Source organism: Entelurus aequoreus, linkage group LG07 (genome assembly GCF_033978785.1).
Source record: "Entelurus aequoreus isolate RoL-2023_Sb linkage group LG07, RoL_Eaeq_v1.1, whole genome shotgun sequence".
NCBI classification, from domain to species: domain Eukaryota; kingdom Metazoa; phylum Chordata; class Actinopteri; order Syngnathiformes; family Syngnathidae; genus Entelurus; species Entelurus aequoreus.
In genome coordinates this window covers 12,080,892-12,100,891 of record NC_084737.1, presented here as the reverse complement: position 1 = coordinate 12,100,891, position 20,000 = coordinate 12,080,892, and the positions used below count along the sequence as shown (strand labels likewise).

Sequence of the window (20,000 nt, the reverse complement as noted above, 5' to 3'; positions counted from 1 at the left end):
AGAGCGATTTGGACCGAGAAAGCGACGATTTCCCCATTAATTTGAGCGAGGATGAAAGATTTGTGGATGAGGAAAGTGAGAGTGAAGGACTAGAGGGCAGTGGAAGCGATTCAGATAGGGAAGATGCTGTGAGAGGCGGGTGGGACCTGATATTCAGCTGGAAATGACTAAAACAGTAAATAAACACAAGACATATATATACTCTATTAGCCACAACACAACCAGCCTTATATTTAACATGCCACAAATTAATCCCGCATAACAAACACCTCCCCCTCCCGTCCATATAACCCGCCAATACAACTCAACCACCCGCACAACACACTCAATCCCACAGCCCAAAGTACCGTTCACCTCCCCAAAGTTCATACAGCACATTTATTTCCCCAAAGCCCCCAAAGTTACGTACGTGACATGCACATAGCGGCACGCACGTACGGGCAAGCGATCAAATGTTTGGAAGCCGCAGCTGCGTACTCACGGTACCGCGTCTGCGTATCCAACTCAAAGTCCTCCTGGTGAGAGTCTCTGTAGTCCCAGTTCTCCACAAGCCAATGGTAAAGCTTGACTGTCATCTTTCGGGAATGTAAACAATGAAACACCGGCTACGTGTTTGTGTTGCTGCAGCCGGCCGCTAATACACCGCTTCCCACCTACAGCTTTCTTTTTTGCTGTCTCCATTGTTCATTGAACAAATTGCAAAAGATTCACCAACACAGATGTCCAGAATACTGTGGAATTTTGCGATGAAAACAGACAACTTCATAGCTGGCCACAATGCTGTCCCATAATGTCCTCTACAATCCGTGACGTCACGCGCAAACGTCATCATACCGAGACGTTTTCAGCAGGATATTTCGCGCGAAATTTAAAATTGCACTTTATAAGTTAACCCGGCCGTATTGGCATGTGTTGCAATGTTAAGATTTCATCATTGATATATAAACTATCAGACTGTGTGGTCGGTAGTAGTGGGTTTCAGTAGGCCTTTAAGTGCGCCTTATACTCCGGAAAATACGGTAGATGTTTTTTTATATAAAGTAAAGTGCCTTGCCCAAGGACACAACGGCAGTGACTAGGATGGCGGAAGCGGGGATCGAACCTGGAACCCTCAAGTTGCTGTCACGGCCACTCTACCAACCGAGCTATACTGCTGTATCATTCACACTCACTTTCTTCACACCCGTGCTTGCAAAAACTAAGTTAACAATTATGATCGTATCTTAAAGGAAAAAGACAGCAGGGAGACGTCTTGTATTTTATAAAAATGTATAAGGCGGGCCACTCGTAAGCTCGAGGTACTGCTGGGTTTAGTCAAAATAAACACTCACAATCAATATCCGGCCAGGGTGCCATTGATTTTGGGCTGAACTGTAATGAAATGAAAGTGTAGCTTTTCTCCAGTGTGCAACAAGCGAGGATGCAGAAGTAGGTTAGAGTGCCGAGCAGTGCTGTGCAACTTACGTGACGGTGACCTACTTGCCACGAGGAGCTCTCCAAGCCAGCGGATGTGCGGCCTGGAAAAACGCTACCAGCGAACGGCGCCGCGCCGACACAATCGCCGCTCTGTCGTCTGCCGAGCGTTCAGAACGTAACGTGATTCCCCCCCTCTGCATGCCAGCAATGTGGCGAATGACCGTACTGCGTTCTGAACTTGGGAGTACAAACTGGCACATGACACTTAACATTTCAAGGGTTTGTAGAGTGGCCGTGCCAGCAACTTGAGGGTTCCAGGTCCGATCCCCGCTTCCGCCATCCTAGTCACTGCCGTTGTGTCCTTGGGCAAGACACTTTAGCCACCTGCTCCCAGTGCCACCCACACTGCTTTAAATGCAACTTAGATATTGGGTTACACTATGTAAAAGCGCTTTGAGTCAATAGAGAAAAGCGCTATATAAATATAATTCACTTCAAGAGTAGACTGGTCATATCAGGGAAACCAGGGGTGTCCAAAGTGTGGCCGTTGTCAGTCCGAAGATCACTTTCATTGAGCCACTACTAGGGTTGTACGGTATACCGTTACTAGTATAGTACCGCGATACTAATGAATCACATTCGGTACTATACCGCCTCTAAAAAGTACCGGTTACGTAAGCGATGAGATTACGGATTTTGATCACCTGCATCAAAAAGTGACATCAGTGTGTAAAGGATATCACCACATGGGCTCCGGAACACTTCAGAAAAACCACTGTCAGTAACTACAGTCGGTCGCTACATCTGTAATTGCGAGTTAAAACTCTACTCTGCAAAGCGAAAGCCATTTATCAACAACACCCAGAAACGCAGCCGGCTTCGCTGGGCCCCGAGTGAAGTGAAGTGAAGTGAATTACATTTATATAGCGCTTTTTCTCAAGTGACTCAAAGCGCTTTACATAGTGAAACCCAATATCTAAGTTACATTTAAACCAGTGTGGGTGGCACTGGGAGCAGGTGGGTAAACTGTCTTGCCCAAGGACACAACGGCAGTGACTAGGATGGCGGAAGCGGGGATCGAACCTGCAACCCTCAAGTTGCTGGCACAGCCGCTCTACCAACCGAGCTAAAACTCTACTATGCAAAGCGAAAGCCATTTATCAACAACACCCAGAAACGCAGCCGGCTTCGCTGGGCCCCGAGCTCATCTCAGATGGACTGGTGCAAAGTAGAAAAGTGTTCTGCGGTCTGACGAGTCAATTGTTTTTGGAAACTGTGGACGTCGTTGCCTTCGAGCGATCACCCGCTGCCTTCATCATCTGTTGACATCACGGCAACAACAATATCTTCCTCAAAGCGGAATTTCGCGGGATGAGAGTTTACAAGAATTACGGCTAATGACGCAAAACACCCTTTAATGGAAACAACTACCGTATTTTTCGGACTATAAGTCGATCCGGAGTATAAGTCGCAACGGCCGAAAATGCATAATAACGAAGGAAAAAACATATATAACATATATAAGTCGCACTGGAGTATAAGGTGCATTTTTGGGGGAAATTTATTTGATAAAACCCAACACCAAGAATAGACATTTGAAAGGCAATTTAAAATAAATAAAGAATAGTGAACAACAGGCTGAATAAGTACGTTATATGAGGCATAAATAACCAACTGAGAAGGTGCCTGGTATGTTAACGTAACATATTATGGTAAGAGTCATTGAAATAACTATAACATATAGAACATGCTATACGTTTACCAAACAATCTGTCACTCCTAATCGCTAAATCCCATGAAATCTTATACGTCTAGTCTCTTACTTGAATGAGCTAAATAATATTATTTGATATTTTACGGTAATGTGTTAATCATTTCACACATAACTCGCTCCTGAGTATAAGTCGCACCCAACGTTCCCTCTAAGGTGCGCGCCTGTGCAATTGCGCACTGTTCAAGTGTCCTCTGCGCACGGCAAATCTATGCTTGCGCACAAAATCAAATAAAAAAATAAGCGCATAACAATTTTCGACACGACAGAGAAAACAGTTTTCGTCATCATTGTTCAAATATTGTAACATCTGTCGAGACGCTTTGAGGACAAGAATTCCATCGATCACTTTACTGAGCAAAACTCTTTATTGTCGGCCATAAACACATCACCAAAACATTAGTAAAAAAAATGATATCTAGCAAAACTGGTCATTTTCTGCAGTACAAAGCAGACCAAAAGCAACTTTGTTATATCAACAGCAGCCTCTCGCTCTTTCTCACTTGCGCCAACACATGCACATATGGCACTTAGCCAGTGATGCGTTTACAGCCACACAAAAAGTGGGACAACTCCAACACCACACATAAAGTGTCATTCCAGGTCGTTACACTATGATTTACCAATCAAATGTGTGCTTATTCTAGTGTCATTTATTAGGAATCTTTATTTATAAATATTAATCATGAAATGTTGTTAGTATATTAAATAAATACTCATAAAAATATATTTTTTACAAACAGGGAGTTGCAGGAATGTACACATAATACCCTGCTTACATCTCATTGTGCAACATGTGGATGTTTTAATGGGAACTAAATGCAATGTCTGAAAGGGGTACAAATTATTTCCAAAGCAGGACCTCCACCCAGACAAACAATACAAGTACACAGTTCATGAAAACAATATTTTTTGTTATTGTCATTGTAAGTGGGCCTAAACACTTATATTAGAAATGGAAATGACTGCTGTCATTTGATTATAATAATAAGAGAATGTTGTCTGTCTATCTGTGTTGGCCCTGCGATGAGGTGGGGACTTGTCCAGGGTGTACCCCGCCTTCCGCCCGAATGCAGCTGAGATAGGCTCCAGCGACCCCGAAAGGGACAAGCGGTAGAAAATGGATGGATGGATGGAGATGGAACTTGTTATTTAGTCAGGTTTGGGACAGGTGTGCTGCTGGTGTAGCCACAGTGTGCATGTCTGATGTTGCTCACATGGGCTCCACTGAATGCTCAGGGAGTTTTTGCCTTTGCTCACACACGTGAAAAATTAGAGGGAACATTGGTCGCAACCCCCGGCCAAACTATGAAAAAAAACTGCGACTTATAGCCCGAAAAATACGGTACTAGTCGCAAATGTACTTTATCCAAATTTTTGAACTATCGCTTTTATTTTGCGGAAAAAAGCTGCAATGGAAACGCAGCTATAGTGAGGCAGATTTCCAACACGATAAGTAGTCCAAACCTGACACGTGCCTGCTAAGGAAGAGTAAGACGAAGCTGACGGAGTGGACAAATACCGTAAAAGGTCATTCATGAGCTAATTCTTTTTTTATTTTTTTAAACATTTACAGAAGAGAGAGTTTGTGCATGGAGATGTTTAGAGAAGGAATGAGGTTTCTAGGCTAAGGGATTGCGTTGTGGACTGATGGAAACTTGTGTGTGTTTGTACTAAAAGATGTAGGCCAGTACAGTTATATAAGGACTGAACACACACACACACACACACACACAATCAGCCAGCAATAACAAGAAGTGTCTCCTAAGGCTCACAACCTGTGGAGAATCATATAAGCATGTAGTTGTGCACGCGCACAAAGCGCTTCTTTGGCCCCCGGGGCGCACTCCACGTACACACACGGCTCTCATGTCACCCAGAATGATTTGATTAGCATCGGCAGTGTGGACGCCCACTTAACAACATGCACACGAAGGTAAGCGCAGCCCACGTCTGCGCCAGAAAGCATGACTCATCTTCCGTATTTGCCATTCATCTAAGTTGAATTTACATAGAAGGCACTGATTGCTCATTTTAGTGCCTGTATCTGATGTGTACAGTCATTATTAGGGACCGATGTCCCTTTGGGACAGAGGACCCTATTGAATTTATAGCGTTTTATTAGGGACCGATGTCCCTTTGGGACAGAGGACCCTATTGAATTTCTAGCGTTTTATTAGGGACCGATGTCCCTTTGGGACAGAGGACCCTATTGAATTTCTAGCGTTTTATTATTATTATACCGCCGCCTTTTTGAGCTGTAATTTGACCCCCTTAACATGCTTCAAAACTCACCAAATTGGACACACACATCAGGACTGGCGAACATTGCGATCTAATAAAAAAAACAACAACCCCAAAACTAAAAATTGCGCTCTAGCGCCCCCTAGGATGAAAACACAGACAAAACTGCCTCTAACTCCCAGTAGGAATGTCGTAGAGACATGAAACACAAACCTCTATGTAGGTCTCACTTAGACCTATATTTCATACACTGACAACCCCCAGCAAAAATCAACAGGAAGTTTGCAATTCCCCCTTCAAAACAAAAGTTGTGTAAAAACAGTCACCTTTTTTCAAACATTATCTCCTCTGAGCGCGTTTGTCGTGTCTGCTTCAAATACGCACAGGAGAGATATTGAACCCTTCTGATTAAATGTTGTGGAGGGGGCGTGGTCTGCGGGCCTGCCACGGAGCGGGGTGTGGAAGGACCGGCCTCGAAGCACAGCTGGCAGGTGATTGGATTACCCAGCTGGGGCTGACCATTCAATCACCTGCCATGCTTATTAGCAGCAGCCGGTCCGAGACACGGGAGAGACACTAGAGAGCAAAGTAGAGACACGCCGGACTGAAAAGGCCTATCTATATACTGCCGAAAAGCAAATCATTCTGGTGGATGAAGATAAAATACTTGATCCAACCTGAATACCGGACTCTCGTGCCAGTGTGTGGTGGTCAGGAGAACCCACTAGAGGGCAACTGCTACAGATGTATTTGTGTGATTCGTCAGTTTGGGTTTAGCTGCTGTAAAACAAATGTGGATTTGCTCATGTGTCCCCCCAGGTTTCTTCTCCAGTGTTTGGAGGACCTCGATGCCAACCTTCGCAAGCTCAACTCCCGCCTCTTTGTCGTCAGGGGCCAACCCGCCAATGTGTTCCCGCGCCTCTTTAAGGTCAGCGCCTTCTTTCAGAATGCCCTCCTTCTCCTGTGGAGACACTCGTTAAGTGTGGACTCGGTATTTGGTGGGTGTTTTCAGGAGTGGAAGATCTCCCGCCTCACCTTCGAATACGACTCGGAGCCGTTTGGGAAGGAGAGGGACGCCGCCATCAAGAAGCTGGCCATGGAGGCCGGAGTGGAGGTCGCCGTCAAGATATCACACACCCTCTACGACCTGGACAAGTACGTTCTGAAGACCATGTTACAAACCCCGTTTCCATATGAGTTGGGAAATTGTGTTAGATGTAAATTTAAACGGAATACAATGATTTGCAAATCCTTTTCAACCCATATTCAATTGAATGCACTACAAAGACAAGATATTTGATGTTCAAACTCATAGCAATTTGAAATGTGGACTCGTCAGACCACAGAACACTTTTACACTTTGTATCAGTCCATCTTAGATGAGCTCAGGCCCAGCGAAGCCGACGGCGTTTCTGGGTGTTGTTGATAAACGGTTTTCGCCTTGCATAGGAGAGTTTTAACTTGCACTTACAGATGTAGCGACCAACTGTAGTTACTGACAGTGGGTTTCTAAAGTGTTCCTGAGCCCATGTGGTGATATCCTTTACACACTGATGTCGCTTGTTGATGCAGTACAGCCTGACGGATCGAAGGTCACGGGCTTAGCTGCTTACGTGCAGTGATTTCTCCAGATTCTCTGAACCCTTTGATGATATTACGGAGCGTAGATGGTGAAATCCCTAAATTCCTTGCAATAGCTGGTTGAGAAAGTTTTTTCTTAAACTGTTCAACAATTTGCTCACACATTTGTTGACAAAGTGGTGACCCTCGTCCCATCCTTGTTTGTGAATGACTGAGCATTTCATGGAATCTTACTTGTATACCCAATCATGGCACCCACCTGTTCCCAATTTGCCTGTTCACCTGTGGGATGTTCCAAATAAGTGTTTGATGAGCATTCCTCAACTTTATCAGTATTTATTGCCACCTTTCCCAACTTCTTTGTCACGTGTTGCTGGCATCAAATTCTAAAGTTAATGATTATTTGCAAAAAAAAAAAAAGTTTATCAGTTTGAACATCAAATATGTTGTCTTTGTAGCATATTCAACTGAATATGGGTTGAAAATGATTTGCAAATCATTGTATTCCGTTTATATTTACATCTAACACAATTTCCCGACTCATATGGAAACGGGGTTTGTATGAAAAAAGATCAAAAATAGACCATTCGTGGGCAGTGCGCCTTATAATTCGGTGAGCCCTATGGTCCGGAAAATACGGCAGTGGGGCCCCCACGTGCATGGAGTCGACAACCAGACTGACGTTACCCCCCCCCCCCCCCCCCCCCAAAGGATCATCGAGTTGAACGGCGGACAGCCGCCACTCACCTACAAGCGTTTCCAGACCCTCATCAGCCGGCTGGATCCTCCGGAGATGCCCGCCGAGACGCTGTCGAACAGCCTGATGGCTCACTGCGTCACCCCGATCTCGGACGACCACGGGGACAAGTACGGGGTGCCGTCGCTGGAGGAGCTTGGTGAGAAACAATTACTTTACTTGAGTTACTTAACCTTGATGCTGTAATTTATATACCGTATTTTTCGGACTATAAGTCGCAGTTTTTTCCATAGTTTGCGACTTATACTCAGGAGCGACTTATGTGTGAAATTATTAATACATTACCGTAAAATATCAAATAATATTATTTAGCTCATTCACGTAAGAGACTAGACGTATAAGATTTCATGGGATTTAACGATTAGGAGTGACAGATTGTTTGGTAAACGTATAGCATGTTCTATATGTTATAGTTATTTCAATCAATCAATCAATGTTTATTTATATAGCCCTAAATCACAAGTGTCTCAAAGGGCTGAATGACTCTTACCATAATATGTTAACATCCCAGGCACGTTCTCAGTTGGTTATTTATGCCTCATATAACGTACACTTATTCAGCCTGTTGTTCACTATTCTTTATTAGGGACCGATGTCCCTTTGGGACAGAGTACCCTATTGTATTTCTAGCTTTTTATTATTATACCTCTTTGAGCTGTAATTTGACCCTCTTAACATGCTTCAAAACTCACCAAATTGGACACACACATGACTGGCGAAAAGTGCGATCAAATCAAAAAGCCAAACCCCAAAACTCAAAATTGCGCTCTAGCGCCCCCTAGGAAGAAAACACAGACAAAACTGCCTCTAACTCCCAGTAGGAATGTCGTAGAGACATGAAACAAAAACCTCTATGTAGGTTTCACTTAGACCTATATTTCATACACTGACAACCCCCAGCAAAAATCAACAGGAAGTCTGCAATTCCCCCTTCAAAACAAAATTTGAGTAAAAACAGTCACCTTTTTTCAAACATTATCTCCTCTGAGCGCGTTTGTCGTGCCGGCTTCAAATTAGCACAGGAGAGCGGTTGAACCCTTCTGATTAAAAGTTGATGAAAGAGTTTTAATTACTGCTCCGGTTTGGATTTTATGAGCCCTCAAAGTCGGTCCCGTCCATCGCTGCTTGCAGCTTTAATTTTAAATTGCCTTTCAAATGTCTATTCTTGGTGTTGGGTTTTATCAAATAAATTTCCCCAAAAAATGGGACTTATACTCCAGTGCGACTTATATAGGTTTTTTTCCTTCTTTATTATGCATTTTCGGCCGGTGCGACTTATACTCCGGTGCGACTTATACTCCGAAAAATACGATAGCTTAAAATCAATTATCACTGTGTGTGTGGCTTTAATGCGAATGAGATTTGTTTGTCACGAGTGAGACTTTAGTGCCATGATGCATTTTGAAAAAAAAATTGCCTTTTTTAACACCGATTTGGCCTGTCTTTTAACGTCGATTCATACCTAAGACTCATGTCCTCACCTCCAGTAGGTCTATTGTTAGTTTTATTTCACCAGAAATGTGAAACTTCCCCTGTTTTCTCTGCTGGATCTTCTGTCTCATCTTCTCCATTTGTGTTCTCAAATTGTAAGAGATAGAGATACAATTTGTTCTCAAATTGTAAGAGTTAGAGACACAAAAATGCCAATGTCTTTAAATGACTCGGGTGTTATTTGGCATTTTAAGATGTAAATAGAGGTGGGAATCTTTGGCCACCTCATGATTCGATTATGATTCAGGAGCTACGATTCGATTAAAAATCGATTATTGATTAGAGATGTCCGATAATGGCTTTTTTGCCGATATCCGATATTCCGATATTGTCCAACTCTTAATTACCGATTCCGATATCAACCGATACCGATATATACAGTCGTGGAATTAACACATTATTATGCCTAATTTTGTTGTGATGCCCCCGCTGGATGCATTAAACAATGTAACAAGGTTTTCCAAAATAAATCAACTGAAGTTATGGAAAAAAATGCCAACATGGCACTGCCATATTTATTATTGAAGTCACAAAGTGCATTATTATTTTTTTAACATGCCTCAAAACAGCAGCTTGGAATTTGGGACATGCTCTCCCTGAGAGAGCATGAGGAGGTTGAGGTGGGCGGGGTTGAAGTGGGGGAGTTAGGGGGTAGCGGGGGGTGTATATTGTAGTGTCCCGGAAGAGTTAGTGCTGCAAGGGGTTCTGGGTATTTGTTCTGTTGTGTTACGGTGCGGATGTTCTCCCGAAATGTGTTTGTCATTCTTGTTTGGTGTGGGTTCACAGTGCGGCGCTTATTTGTAACAGTGTTAAAGTTGTTTATACGACTACCCTCAGTGTGACCTGTATGGCTGTTGACCAAGTATGCCTCGCATTCACTTGTGTGTGTGAAAAGCCGTAGATATTATGTGAGCAGTGCCTTTAAGGTTAAATGGCGCTCTGTACTTCTTCCTACGTCCGTGTACACAGCGCCGTTTTAAAAAGTCATACATTTTACTTTTTGAAACTGATACCGGTAATTTTGAAACCGATACCGATAATTTCCGATATTACATTTTAAAGCATTTATCGACCTATTATCGATGCATCTTTAATTTATGTATATTGATGCAGTTTTACATTTCTTTTTGTTTCACTAAATAAGCGTTTATCACATGCAACTTAATATAGAATAAGAAAAATAGAATTAATTCCCACATTAATTAAGTCAACGAAAATGACGAGACTGGCCTAAATTTGACCTATTGGATTATTGTTAGCTGTGCCTCTTCTGAGCTTGCGTCCAGATGTCTAGTTTCCATTCACAGATGGGATTTTTTTTTCCTTTAGCGGAAGTCTCACGAGATTTGCTGAATTTCAGGCAAATTATTAAAGAGATGTGTTGGCAAAGCAACACACGCCCAAATTAGAGATGGAACCATGTGAAAATTTCTGTCGTGACCAAAATGATCACAGTATTGTTGAATGTGCTCAAAAAGTACTTATGCACCCACTGAAACTTTTTAACCAAGTTATTTGAAAATAAATAGAAAACTGCTAGACAAACCACTATTTTGCATGTTTTTGTGTTTCTTATACTTCACTTATAGTGTTTTAGTCTTAGTACTTTGTCTTTTTATTGGCTAAGCTTTTGTTTTGAATATCGGTTTGTACTGTAGAACTTTTAAGATTAATTTAAATGAAAAGTGCATAAGAAATCAAATATATTATTTAGGGCTGCAACAACTAATCGATTAAAATCGATTATAAAAATAGTTGGCGATTAATTTAGTCATGCGCAGAGGCAATTTTTTAAAATATTTTTTTAATTATTATTATTTTATTTTTTTAATTTTTGTTATAAACCTTTATTTATAAACTGCAACATGTACAAACAGCTGAGAAACAATAATCAAAATAAGTATTGTGCCAGTATGCTGTTTTTTTCCCAATAAAATACTGGAAAGGATAGAAATGTAGTTTGTCTCTTTTATCCGATTATTAATCGAAGTAATAATCGACAGATTAATCGATTATCAAATTAATCGTTAGTTCCAGCCCTAATATTATTATTATTTGTTATTTCTAGCAGGCGTTGTGGCGTCCTACTCCGTTCAGCGGTTCTTAAACGCACCGTAAAAACACCTCAGTCTCATAATGCCCGGCTGTTCTAAGAGAACACAGCTTGTCGGTTCAATTTGTACAATTGAATATCGTATTTGCTCAGACAGTAATGTGTTTATATTAAGGCTGAAACGACGCGTCGACGTAGTCGACGTCATCGGTTACGTAAATACGTCGACGCCGTTTTTGTGCGTCGACGCGTCGCATAATGACGTCACACTACCGTCATGGCGAAGCGCAAAGCAGACGATCAAAGAAGACGATGCGAGCGGTGCGAGCGAGGGGGGAAAAGCATGCCAAAAGTGGTCAAAAGTGTGGGAGTATTTCAATAAACGGCCTAATAATGTTGTTGTATGCACACTGTGTCGAGCGGAAATGGCCTATCATAGCAGCACAACGGCTATGAACGAACATTTGAAAGAAAACCATCAACTAGTCAATCGTCCGCGCGAGCATACGTTGTCATCATTACACAAAAACATGAATGTGTCATTTGTATCTGCTAGGGGTGTAACGGTACGTGTTTTGTATTGAACCGTTTCGGTACGGGGCTTTCGGTTCGGTACGGGGGTGTACCGAACGAGTTTCTAAGCTAAAGTCTTAGCAAGCTGCTTTGCTCCGTCTGCCTCTGTCTCAGCACGCAGCATTGTCCCACCCACACAACCATCTGATTGGTACACACGAAGCATTATCAGCCAATCAGCAGTGCGTATTCAGAGCGCATGTAGTCAGCGCTTCAGGGTGGAGCAGATAGGTGTTTAGCAGGTGAGCATCAGGCAGCGGACTCTCCCCAAATGATAATAAACACCTCCCAGTCAACTACTAGTAACATCACTATGAGCCCGTTGACCTTCTAGAAACTTAAACTGCAGCTCAGCTCACTCGCAATCCTGGCTTGAGGTGAAGGCTAATTAGCTCTCAGTTCCAGCCACATCGACCCCTTCTGAGCGCCTATTTTCAGCTGCTGGGAATATTGTAAATAAGAAAAGAACCAAAGCATGTAGACATGCTAACCTTTCTTCATTACAACTGTTAGACACTCACTGGAATGAGTAGAATTGGTTATTGTGTACTGTGTTGGACTGGATGTTTATTTTGCACATTTTAAAAGCAATACTTAATGTTTACAGTGCTCCAGAATATTTAGATTGGCACTTTTTTGTATTGGATGTTTATCTTTATTTTTGCACATTTTAGCAAATAAGCAATACTTTCACTTTTGTTGAAATGTTTACACTGTTGTTACAGAATATTTCGTTTTGCACTTTTTTGTATTGGATGTTTATCTTTATTTTTGCACATTTTAAAGCAAAATAAGCAATACTTTTACTTTTGAAATGCTTATACTATTGCAGAATATTAAGATTTGCACTGGATGTTGACTCTTATATTTGCACATTAAAAAGCAAATAAGCTACTTTTAATTTTGTTAAATTTTAAAAGTTTTAAATGTTTACATTGTTACAGAATATTTAGTCATGTTGTTGTCAATGTTGACTGGGTGGCCATACTTCTTTTTTTTTGTAAATAAAAGCCATGCCTTTTGAAAAAACGGGCCTACATTTATTTTTTCATCTTCATTTTGAATAAAAAAATAATCGGTAAAAGGAAAAATAATCTATAGATTAATCGAAAAAAAAATAATCTATAGATTAACCGATTAATCGAAAAAATAATCTATAGATTAATCGATAGAAAAATAATCGTTAGCTGCAGCCTTAGTTTATATAAGTTTATATTGGGATATGTCGGGTTTTTTTAACGGGGATGGACGCTAATGTCTCTTGTTTTCATGTTTAGCATTTAAGCGAGCAAGTTGGCCGCAGTCAGTCCATGAGCGATTTTTCGATCATTTGAATTTAAAACGATATTACTAACCGCCGGGACTTTGACCGTGGTTATCAATATTATTGTTTATCGCTACGTCCCTTGTCCTGAACACATCCTGGGCTTAAAATGAAAGTGAAAGCAAGAGAAGGTTATACAATTGCAATTGCACCGAGGTGATTTGAAGCTTATTTTTAGTATTTCATGACATTTAAAGATGTAAAATGAAATACGTGTCGTCGTTCTTGCGTTCAGGCTTCGACACGGAGGGCCTGCCGACAGCCGTGTGGCCGGGAGGAGAGACTGAGGCCCTGACCCGGATAGAACGCCACCTGGAGAGAAAGGTCAGTATTGCCTTCGGTCTAAGTTTGTGCTTCTGTTTTGTGATGAGGTGAACACCCTGCCCCCGAGTAACTATGACGACAGTAACGCTGCAACCAAAACTTGCAACAGGGAAGTTGGACTTTTGGGTCTTTTTTTTTTTTTTTTTTTAATACATTTTGATTTCTATTTACTGTTTTAAATGGTTTTTCCCTTGAAATTGTTTTTATTCATATTTAATTTTATATTGTTTTATATTGGTTCTATATTTATTTATGTTTTGTTTTTATTCAGTCATTGGTGGAGCTAAGGATAATATTTGATTATGGTTTTTAATATTGTTGTTTAATACTGTTTTTAATATTGTTGTGCAGCACTTAGGAAACATTTTTGTTGTTTAAATGTGCTATATAAATAAAGTGGATTGGATTGGATTGGATTTATAACCCTGATAAACAAACAAGAAGGCCGACGCTGATATTATTTTCGAACTTTCACTTTTTAACCAAAAGGGTAGACAAAGTGAGATGCACTTTTACTTACTTGGATTGCAAAATGTTGGTTTATGTGTAAGCTGGCCAGTTAGGGTCACTACTACAAGTCCCAGAATGCATTGCAGTAGCTGCATCACTGCATTCGGACGAGCCTATTAGGAATGTAAAAAAATAATAGATTTTCAAATATTTCTGCACGTGTGGACATCGCCTTACGGTCTGTTGTTGCTTTGGGATGCTCCTCACCTCCCCCGCCCTCTTCATGCACCTTGTAGGCATGGGTGGCAAACTTCGAGCGTCCCCGGATGAACGCCAACTCGCTGCTGGCCAGCCCGACGGGCCTCAGCCCCTACCTGCGCTTCGGCTGCCTCTCCTGCCGCCTTTTCTACTTCAAACTCACCGACCTCTACCGCAAGGTGAGCTCTCCGCCGCCACGCCGCTCCTCCCGACTCGTCCTGCCTTTAACACCGTCGTGGTTTTGTGGGCTCAGGTGAAGAAGAACAGCTCCCCTCCGCTCTCGCTGTACGGACAGCTGCTGTGGCGGGAGTTCTTCTACACGGCCGCCACCAACAACGCGCGCTTCGACAAGATGGAGGGGAACCCCATCTGCGTACGCATCCCGTGGGACAAGAACCCCGAGGCGCTGGCCAAGTGGGCCGAGGCCAAGACGGGCTTCCCGTGGATCGACGCCATCATGACTCAGCTGAGGCAGGAGGGCTGGATCCACCACTTGGCTCGCCACGCCGTCGCCTGCTTCCTCACTCGAGGCGACTTGTGGATCAGCTGGGAGGAAGGGATGAAGGTGAGTCCACAAAGCAGCAGTAGCTGCATTTTAAGTAGCATACATTGTACAGTGGACCTTCTACTTACAAACTTAATTGGTTCTTGAACGGGGTTAGTGAATCAAAGTTTTATAGTGAAGCAAATGTATCCCTAAGAAACAATGTAAATATTAATAATGGGCTCCAGGCTCGACAAAAGTTTATAGTTTAGTGAAGGTTTGTACACTTTGAACACAATTAGGGATGTCCGATAATGGCTTTTTGACGATATCCGATATTCCGATATTGTCCAACTCTTAATTACCGATACCGATTTTAACCGATACCGATGTATACAGTCGTGGAATTAACACATTATTATGCCTAAATTGGACAACCAGGTATGGTGAAGATAAGGTCCTTTTTTTAAAAATTAATAAAATAAAATAAGATAAATATATTTTTAAAAAAATCTTAAATAAAAAAGAAAGTAAAACAATATAAAAACAGTTACATAGAAACTAGTAATTAATGAAAATTAGTCAAATTAACTGTTAAATTTTAGTACTATTAGTGGACCAGCAGCACGCACAATCATGTGTGCTTACGGACTGTATCCCTTGCAGACTGTATTGATATATATTGATATATAATGTAGGAACCAGAATATTAATAACAGAAAGAAACAACCCTTTTGTGTGAATGACTGTGAATGAGTGTAAATGGGGAAAGGAGGTTTTTTGGGTTGGTGTACTAATTGTAAGTGTATCTTGTGTTTTTTATGTTGATTTAATTAAAAAAAACCAAAAAAAAAACCTGATAACGATAATAAAAAAAACGATATCGGACATCTCTAATTACAATGTAAAGTGTTATACAGCACTGTGTATCAAAATAACATGACAAGGAGGTCATAAATTAACCGCCTTTTAATTAACAGGCTAAATCAACAACATCAACAAGCTAAACAAGTCCCTTTGGTGCTCTCACAAACGATCGGAAATCACAAAAATCTTGAACTTTAACAGCTATATTGCTACAATAATACATGTTTTAATAAGTAAAATCCTCTTACAGTACATTAACATTGGCAAAGGATCAGACTGGGGGGGAGAAAGGAGGGTGCGAGTGGGAGGGGCGTTGTGTGTGTGCTCTTGGAAGAGGCGCCGCTGGGCGAGAGCACCGACATTTACTGTGGAATAAGTCCGCTTTGGCATATTTTTTTTCAGAAAAGTCTGTTCTTATCACAAAAACGTGCAATTGTTACGAAGCCAGCTTCCTCAATCTCTTCAATACGAGCGAGCGCAAAAAGAATAAATGAAGCGTTTGCACACAGAGGCAGATTTGGGGTGATCTGAAAGTACTTAAACCAAAAAGTTTGCAAACCGAGGGCTTCGTAAATCTAGGTTCCACTGTATAGTTGATATTTTACAAACGGAATCCAAGCAGCTATGGTGACAAAACAAAGACTGATTAAATGCAACATATTTGCAAGATGCCACTTCTGTTTGTTTTGATCATAAATATTTGCAGTCTAGATTCATGAGGATAAAGTGAATGAAAACAATTCAGTGAATGTTTCAATTTAATGCGACAATATTTGATTCGTGATCGTTGCTTTCTGACTGAAGTGCACGTTACTGTCTCTTTAAGAGAATGGGCCTCGTCCGCATAACATGCAGATCAGAGCGATTGAACCACACACTATAAAAACTACTGTCAGGAAAATACAAAAGTACTTCTATTCTTCTTTGTCTTGAAGTACACTAATCCCTCGTTTATCGACGTTCATTAATTCCGGATGAATTAATTTTCGCAAAGTAAGAGCCATGTTTACTACTTTCCAAATTATCTTTTCAACATTATTAGAGGCCTCGAGACATGAAATAACAGTCTTTAGTCACCTTTATGCTCTTTTAATCCAATGTAGTAATGCTGCCTGAGGCTGAGCCAATCAGTGGCCACGATACTGAGGGGTCTGCATTGGTGTGGTCTTATCAAGTGACCAATAAAACTGTAGTATTGGTATTTGGACATGTGTTCATTTGGACATGTTTATGCTGGAAAATGCAAAAATTTAAGGCAAATATGTTGTAGAATATGCTTAAAAAAAATAAAAATAAAACCACAACACTATTGTACGATTAGATATGCTTTGGATCGTTTTACCTGTGAAATTACGGACCATCGCTAACTTACATTTTTAAAACAATATTTAGTTTTTAGGGTTTGGTCACAGCTGAAACATTGTTTGATTGAAATATCGCAATGTTTTGCCGTATCAATGTATCGTCACACTCCTAGTGTTTCCATTATGCTATTAGTAGAGATGTCCGATAATGGCTTTTTTGCCGATTTTCCGATATTGTCCAACTCTTAATTTCCGATTCCGATATCAACCGATACCGATATATATAGTCGTGGAATTAACACATTATTATGCCTAATTTTGTTGTGATGCCCCGCTGGATGCATTAAACAATGCAACAAGGTTTTCCAAAATAAATCAACTCAAGTCATGGAAAAAAATGCCAACATGGCACTGCTATATTTAGGGACCGAGTCCCTTTGGGACGGAGGACCCTATTGAATTTCTAGCGTTTTATTATTATACCGCCGCCTCTTTGAGCTGTAATTTGACCCCCTTACCATGCTTCAAAACTCACCAAATTGGACACACACATGAGGACTGGCGAAAATTGCGATCTAATCAAAAAGCCAAACCCCAAAACTCAAAATGGCGCTCTAGCGCCCCCTAGGAAGAAAACACAGACAAAACTGCCTCTGACTCCCAGTAGGAATGTCATAGTGACATGAAACAAGAACCTCTATGTAGGTCTCACTTAGACCTAGATTTCATACACTGACAACCCCCAGCAAAAATCAACAGGAAGTTTGCAATTCCCCCTTCAAAACAAAAGTTGAGTAAAAACAGTCACCTTTTTTCAAACATTATCTCCTCTGAGCGCGTTTGTCGTGTCGGCTTCAAATTAGCACAGGAGAGAGATTGAACCCTTCTGATTAAAAGTTAATGAAAGAGTTGTAATTACTGCTCTGGTTTGGATTTTATGAGCCCTCAAAGTCGGTCCCGTCCATCGCTGCTTGCAGCTTTAATTATTATTATTGAAGTCATAAAGTGCATTATTTTTTTTATTATGCCTCAAAACAGCAGCTTGGAATTTGGGACATCCTCTCCCTGAGAGAGCTTTAGGTGGGCGGGATTGGGGGGGCGGGTTTTTATGGGTGTGGGGTAGCGGGGGATGTATATTGTAGCGTCCCGGAAGAGTTAGTGCTGCAAGGGGTTCTGGGTATTTCTTCTGTTGTGTTTATGTTGTGTTACGGTGCGGATGTTCTCCCGAAATGTGTTTTGTCGTTCTTGTTTGGTGTGGGTTCACAGTGTGGCGCATACTTGTAACAGTGTTGAAGTTGTTTATACGGCCACCCTCAGTGTGACCTGTATGGCTGTTGACCAAGTATGCCTTGCATTCACTTGTGTGTGTGTGAAAAGCCGTAGATATTATGTGATTGGGCCGGGAACGCAAAGGCAGTGCCTTTAAGGCACGCCCCCAATATTGTTGTCTGGGTGGAAATCGGGAGAAATTCGGGAGAATGGTTGCCCCGGGAGATTGTCGGGAGGGTTGGCAAGTATGACTGGGAGACGCAACTGCTCTGTACTTCTCCCTACGTCCGTGAACCACTCTGTACAGCGGCGTTTTAAAAAGTCATAAATTTTACTTTTTGAAACCGATACCGATCATTTCCGATATTACATTTTAAAGCATTTATCGGCCGATAACATTGGACATCTCTAGCTATTAGCCACTAATGCTACAGGTTTGGGCTGTAGACTCCTTAAATATGTTGAAGTTGAGGTTTAAGTCAAAACTGTTAAGTTGTGTAGTCATCACATATTTTTTTGCTGGCTGCTCGCGGGTTCTCTGTGACCGATTTCATTGCAATCATGTAAGAGTTCGAGAGCCAGCGTGTCCTCACTGCAGTCTGCTGGTGCATTACAGGTCTTTGAGGAGCTGCTTCTGGACGCCGACTGGAGCGTGAATGCGGGCAGTTGGATGTGGCTGTCCTGCAGTTCCTTCTTCCAACAGTTCTTCCACTGCTACTGCCCCGTAGGCTTCGGCCGGCGCACAGACCCCAACGGGGACTTCATCAGGTGTGTACCTCATCTGGCACTGGACCTCATTGTCCCTCCTCCTGCCTCCTTCCTCCCTGTACATTCCTTGTGTGTCAACCATGTTTACCATGAATTGATTTGATTTCAAGTTGAAAAACTTATTGGGGTGTTACCGTTTAGTGGTCAATTGTACGGAATATGTACTGTACTGTACTGTACAATCTACTAATAAAAGATTCAATCAATCAATCAAAAAACAACGAATCGGCACAAGAATCAAACTCAGTGTGTCAAAGCTACATGTTTCTCATGTTGAAGGTTTAGAATAAATCCTATAAACAACCATCTTTGTATGAACTGGATGAGGCAATTCCTGAAGGAATTGCGTGTGAATGCTCCAATGCTGAAGTTGAACTGAAATGCTGACAGAGCGTAGTATGAATGTAAGAATAGTTTGAATGTTGAAGAGTTTGAATTTCCAGGAAAACCGGGATTTGGTTTGGAACTTGGGAAAGTGTTAGTTTGAATGTCCAGGATGAGTGGAATGTGTTGATGTTGGAATAGTTTGAACAATGTGGGAATTGTGCGACTTGGAAAAATGTCCCATTCATTTCAATGGGAACTTCCTGGAGATTTGGGAATTTGGGGAAAAGCGGGATTTAAAAAAAAATAATAAAAAATTAATAGCATTAATGTCCTGAATGAACTGAATTGGTTGGTGTTGGAATTGTTTAAATCGGTCAAGAAATGTTGAAGTAGTAACATTTTTTTTTTTAAATGGTATTACAGAATTTTGGGGAAAACCGGGAATTTTTCAAGTTCCTAAACCATATTGGGTTTTTGTCCTGACTAAGAGGAATGTTTAGACAGTGGAACGGTTGAGAAATGTGAAAGGAGTCATCGCGCTAAAAAGGATTGGAAATACGGTTACAAAAAAACAGGAATTCCTGGAAATTTGTTGAACGTAGAAAAATGGTTGTTTTAAATTTCCAGGATGTGTTGAAGGTGGATTGGTTGGAATCAGTTGAACTATGTGGGAATTGCGGAGGTTTGGAAAATGGATAATTCATTTTGAATGGGGAAAATGTCCCCTGAAAACTGGGAA

At 41.4% G+C, this 20,000-nt stretch overlaps 1 protein-coding gene across 4 annotated transcripts in view; it reads left to right on the top strand.

Moving 5' to 3' along the window:
• LOC133653384 (cryptochrome-1-like) overlaps window positions 1-20,000 on the top strand; it is a 47,337-nt gene that overhangs the window by 16,763 nt on the left and 10,574 nt on the right. For all 4 annotated transcript variants that reach the window (XM_062052587.1, XM_062052586.1, XM_062052588.1 and 1 more), the window contains exons 3-9: window positions 6,251-6,359; window positions 6,444-6,586; window positions 7,724-7,908; window positions 13,446-13,534; window positions 14,281-14,421; window positions 14,496-14,807; window positions 18,783-18,934. In XM_062052587.1, the coding sequence (XP_061908571.1) occupies window positions 6,251-6,359; window positions 6,444-6,586; window positions 7,724-7,908; window positions 13,446-13,534; window positions 14,281-14,421; window positions 14,496-14,807; window positions 18,783-18,934 (1,131 nt within the window). The remainder of the gene's footprint in view (window positions 1-6,250; window positions 6,360-6,443; window positions 6,587-7,723; window positions 7,909-13,445; window positions 13,535-14,280; window positions 14,422-14,495; window positions 14,808-18,782; window positions 18,935-20,000) is intronic.